Genomic DNA, 4,912 nt, shown 5'->3' with positions numbered 1-4,912 from the left:
GCTGCTGCAGCTTATAGTCAGGCAATTCTTCTGGGCTTGATATTGAATCCTTTAGTATTGATACTACATACAGTGAAACAAGTAGTGAAACCCGGCAGCAGCAACTGCAGCAGCAGCTGTAGCTGCAGCAGCTGCTGCTGCAGCAGGGCGGCGCAGCAAGTCTGTGGAGGCGGCGCAGCAGCGGCAGAAGTGTCTTGATTTGAAACGGAGCATTGAGCTGCTGCAAATTATTTATTCAGAATAAACTCCAAATTGCAGCTAGCTGTAAGCTCGCCTTCAACGTGAAGGCCAGCAGCTGTTGCTATTGGTGTTGCGGCAGAAACAGCAGCAGCTACAGCGGCAGCGGCAGCGGCAGCGGCCGAGGTGTGGGGCCCGGTTAGTAAAAAGGGAGCATCAGCTGCACCAACTACGACAGTAATAGCAGCAGCAGGCTGTAAAGACCGCTGGCTGAGAGACACAGATGCGCCCTTAGGGGTTGCTGCAGCAGATGTCCCTTACTCTGCGTAGCCAGCTGTTGTTGTTGCTGCTGCTGCTTGCTGCTGTCTTCCTGCACACCGACCTACAGCAGCAGCAAGCGTCTGCACTCTGCACCGGAGGCGATCGGAAGACCGTGATCCGCCCGCTTGGATTTCAATGGGGGAAGGCCCGCTGCAGCAGGAGCAGGAGCAGCAGCATCACCAGCAGCAACAGTAACAGCAGCAGCAGTAGCCGTGGCAACACCTTCTCACCGGAGAGAACGTTCCTCCTCCCCTCTTTAACCATGGAAGGGACTCAACGCAGTCTCCTGGCCTCCCGGTAAGGTTCTGTAGCAACAGCAGCAACAGCAACAACAGCAACAGCAACGGAGGCACCAGTCTGGGAGTGGGAAGTGGGGTGTGGCCCTGCTGCTGTCTTTGGCTCCCCTGAGGTTTGTACGTCGTGTGGCGACTCCTGGACTATGTGGGGAGGCTCTCTAGCTGCTTCTCCTTCTCGTGCTGCTGCTTCTGCAGCGCTTGCTGTTGCTGCTTCTGCTGCTGCTGCTCAGGAGAACTGGAGATGCCGGAAGAACGGAAGAAGCTGGATTGCTTTGGACCTCCCCGGGTTCAGAAGATGTACCGGAGGTGAGGCACACTTTCAGCCCTCCAAACCCTAAAACCTAGAACCCAGTGGGGAAGCCCTGACGGCGCCCTTAAGGACACCTAGACCCAAAATCTGAGGATAGAGATTAAGACTATCGCAGTTACACTGTAGTTTTGGCGTCTTGAGTCTAGGGTTTAGAGTTTGGGGTCTAGCGTTTAGGTTCTTGTTGTTTGTAGGAGACTCCTCCTGAGGTGAAGAAAGAAATAAGGCGACGAAGATTAGCAGACCCTTGTAAGGACTTGTCTCTTCTGCTCATTTGTCGTTGCTTCTTATTTGTTTCATGTTTGTCTCTTATTTGTCTCCTTTTTCCTGTTGATGTCATTTTGTCCATATTTGCTTTCAGTATTTCTCTGCCTCATCTACTGATTCATCTCCTGCTGATACTGCTGCTGCTGTTAGAGCTGGTACAGCGACTGCTGGTGATGTTACTTTTCCTGCTGCTGCTAGTGCTGCTTCTGGTACAGCTGCTTGTGATCCTGTTGCTGATCCTGCTGCTGCTGCCGCTCCTGTTTTGTTGCAGTGTCTCCTTCTCGTGTCTTGGCAAATGATTGCCTTCGGATCGCCTTAATGGGACCTCAAGAGTACAGCGCATTTGTTACATCATCTTCCTCTTCGTCCTCCTCAGCAGCCGCAACGGCAGCAGCTGCAGCAGCAGCAGAGATTGGCCGCTTTTCGGTGCCTGTGTGGGTAATGAGGCAGGCAGGAAGATATTTACCAGAATTTAGGGCTTTGAGGGCTAAACACTCTTTTTTAACAGTAGGCATTTATTCTATTTGCTGCTGCGGCAGGGATCTATTTGTTGCTACTGCAGCTGCAGGATTCTATTTGCTGCTGCTTTTGCGCTCCAGTTGCTGCTGCAGCACCCTAAACCCTTTGCCACAGGAAGCAAAACAAATGAGACAAAGGCAAGAAAGAATAAAGGAAGCAAAAGAAAGAAACAAGGGAAAAACAGAGTTGTGTGTCTGCTAGTGTATTGAAGTTATTTGTTTCCTTGCTGTATTTACTGTTCCCTGTTTACCATCTTGTTCCATGTATGCTGCCTTTTTGTCTTTTTACAGGTTTGCAGAGACCCTCTTTTAGCTGCGAATGTCTCCTTGCAACCTTTTATTCGTTTTCCTCTTTTAGACGCTGTTATTATCTTTAGCGATATCCTTGTCCTGCCAGAGGTAAACACTAGTAAACCCTGAACCCTATTATACCCTAAATCCTAATAACCCATAGAGTGTAGTCCAACCTGGTAACCCAAATCCCTAACAAACCCTAGACAGTCCAAACACCCTGTCTTGCCAGCGTTCGAAGGCACAAGCAACACACAAACCCCAATTATGTCACCCACAAAACCCTAAACCCTAAGTCCTAAACTCTAGACCTCAAACAACCCGACCCTATCCCTCCGTATCATCCCTACAGTCCATAGTTTAGGGTTTAGGGTTTGCTGCGCAGGCCATGGGGATGCCCCTCTCAGTGGAAGATGGAGAAGGGCCACGTTTTAGCTGGCGATTGGAATCTCCCGATGATATTCAACGGCTAGATGTAGCCTTCGATGTTGAAGACAGACTGGGTAAATGGGGGTTTAGGGTTTATCGTTTGGGGTTTAGGGTTTTGTTCTTGGAGGTCCGAGGGCCTCTCGCTGCCTTGGTTTGCTTTTTCTCTATGAAGCAGTGCCATTTTTTCCCGCTTCTATATCTTCTTTTGCTGCTGCTGCTGCTGCACCTCTAGTGCTACATCTTCTGGTGCTGCGTCTTTTTCTGCTAATGCATGTTCTGATACTCAGTCGTCTGGTGGTCCATCTGCTGCTGCTTCATCTGCTTCCAGGATACGTATTTGACGCAATATACGCGACAGCAGAGCGGCTTGAGGGGAAAATACCGATAATAGGGTTTAGCGGAGGGCCTTTAACTTTATTTTGTTATATGGTGGAGGGAGGAGCAGCAAAAAAAGGATGGACAAGAGCAAAAGAATTTCTCTTTCAATACCCTAAGGAATCGTTGCTACTGCTGCAGCAGATCGCAGCTGCAGCAACTAAATTCCTTGTAAAACAAGTCGAAGCCGGCGCGCAAGTCCTCCAGGTGTCTGAAACAACACCGGGCTCACTCCTCCTACCCTGCTGCATCGGCTTCGTGTGCTGCTGCTGCATTTGCTGCGTGTGCTGCTGCTGTATCTGTTGCTTCATCTACTCTTGCATTAACCGCTTCTGCTGCTGGGCGCAGGTCTTTGACACGATCGCTGGTGTGTTTGCCCCCGAGCAGTACGAAGAATTTGGGGCCCCTTTTATGAGCCAGATTGCACAGGTGCGGTGTTGCTGCAGGTGCTGTTGTTGCTGCTGCGGTTGCTGCTGCTGCTGCTGCTGCTGGGGTGTCTTCAATATGACGTGTGGGGACATGCGGGGCGGTGTGTTGGCTGCTCCAATTCGTCTTCGTGTGTTTTTATTGTGTCTGTTTATGTTAAATACGCTTGTTTGTTTGTTTGTCTACTGGCTGTTTCTTCTTTGTTTGTATTGGAGGTGTCTGTCTGGTCTACCTCTTGTTCCTCTGTGTTGGTTGTCTGTTTGTTTGTTTACTTACTTGTGATGTTTTTTTGTGGCCCTCCCTCCTCGTTGTCTCGTTTGTTTCCAGTCCATTTATTATTTATTTCGGGTTTAGGATTTGGTTGAAGTCAGCAGGTGTGTGTGAGCATGCTTTTACGTGGGAATGTTTGTTTTCCTTTTTTTATAGGACGTGTCTGCCTTCTATCCGGGTCTACCTCTTATTGCCTTTTCGAAGGATTATCTTCCTAAATCCTTTTTAAATTCTTCCTTTTCTGCTGTATCAGCCTCTTGGGGTTTAGAAAGGTCTCTGATTAAAGAGCGCTTCCATGCAGGCGCTGCTCTAAGGCAGCAGCCCGTCGCCCTAAGCAGCAAATCAATTAAAGCCATTCAAGGAAATCTTGACCCACAAATCCTCTATGCTCCAGATCATCTCATACGCAGAGAGACAGAACGCATGGTTAGCAGCAGCAGCAGCACCAGTAGCAGCAGCACCGGTACCAGCAGTAACAGCAGGAGTAGGAGCAACAGCACCAGCAGATGTGCTGAACTCACACACTCAACCAATACACTCAGTTGCAAATCCACAAGGATAGTACTTTTAACGATGGTTGCTGCTCAAGCTGCTGCGCCTTCTGCTGTTGCATGCAGCTGATGGTGTCACAGATCAGTTGTGCTGCTCCTCCTGCAGTCTGTTTTGCTGCTACTCCAGTTTGTGCGGTTTTGTTCCAGTGCTGGGGGAGTTAAGTTGTATTCCCCTCATCAGCAGCTGTTGTTGTCTTTCTCTTGTATTTGTTGGCTGCAGCCACAGTAGCTGGTGTTGCTGCTGCTGGTGGTTGAGTGTGCACGGTAGGTGGGGTTGTTTCGTTTGCTGCTGCAGGTGAGGGACTTCCAGCCAGGGCGTTACGTCGCTAACTTAGGGCATGGAATGGAGCCTTGGATGGATCCCCACAAGTTAGGCGTCTTCTTGCAGGCAGTTAAAGATACTGCAGCGGACATCAAAAGGCAACACCAGTCAACGCTACCTGGCTAGCAAGCTAGCTGGCTTTGTTGCTGGGTGGATGGATGGCTAGCTAGGCGACTGTCTAGCTAGCTTGCCGGTCTGGTGAGTAGTTAGTTGGCTGGATTGGTAGCCAGCTAGCTAGACAGCTGGTTAGCTGGCCATCCACATGTGCCTGAGGCCGCAGATACGGCTGCATAGCAGACACGGCTGCATTGCTAGCGACCTAGTTGACTAGCCAACAACCGGACTAGTTAGCTAGCTGACCA

The 4,912-nt window shown here is 50.0% G+C and overlaps 1 protein-coding gene across 1 annotated transcript; it reads left to right on the top strand.

Moving 5' to 3' along the window:
* Positions 1-760: 760 nt before the first annotated feature.
* EMWEY_00052370 (uroporphyrinogen decarboxylase, putative) lies at positions 761-4,676 on the top strand (the record flags this gene model as incomplete). Its single annotated transcript, XM_013479859.1, has 10 exons — positions 761-795; positions 1,025-1,100; positions 1,296-1,350; positions 1,640-1,806; positions 2,178-2,285; positions 2,563-2,680; positions 2,935-3,152; positions 3,330-3,410; positions 3,834-4,103; positions 4,524-4,676. The coding sequence occupies 10 exons, from the start codon at positions 761-763 to the stop codon at positions 4,674-4,676; spliced, it is 1,281 nt and encodes a 426-aa protein (XP_013335313.1).
* Between the last annotated feature and the right edge of the window lie 236 nt (positions 4,677-4,912).

The sequence above is a fragment of the Eimeria maxima genome, genomic scaffold (assembly GCF_000499605.1).
Source record: "Eimeria maxima Weybridge genomic scaffold, Emw_scaff1412, whole genome shotgun sequence".
Classification (NCBI taxonomy): domain Eukaryota; phylum Apicomplexa; class Conoidasida; order Eucoccidiorida; family Eimeriidae; genus Eimeria; species Eimeria maxima.
This window is presented reverse-complemented; position numbering and strand designations above follow the sequence as displayed.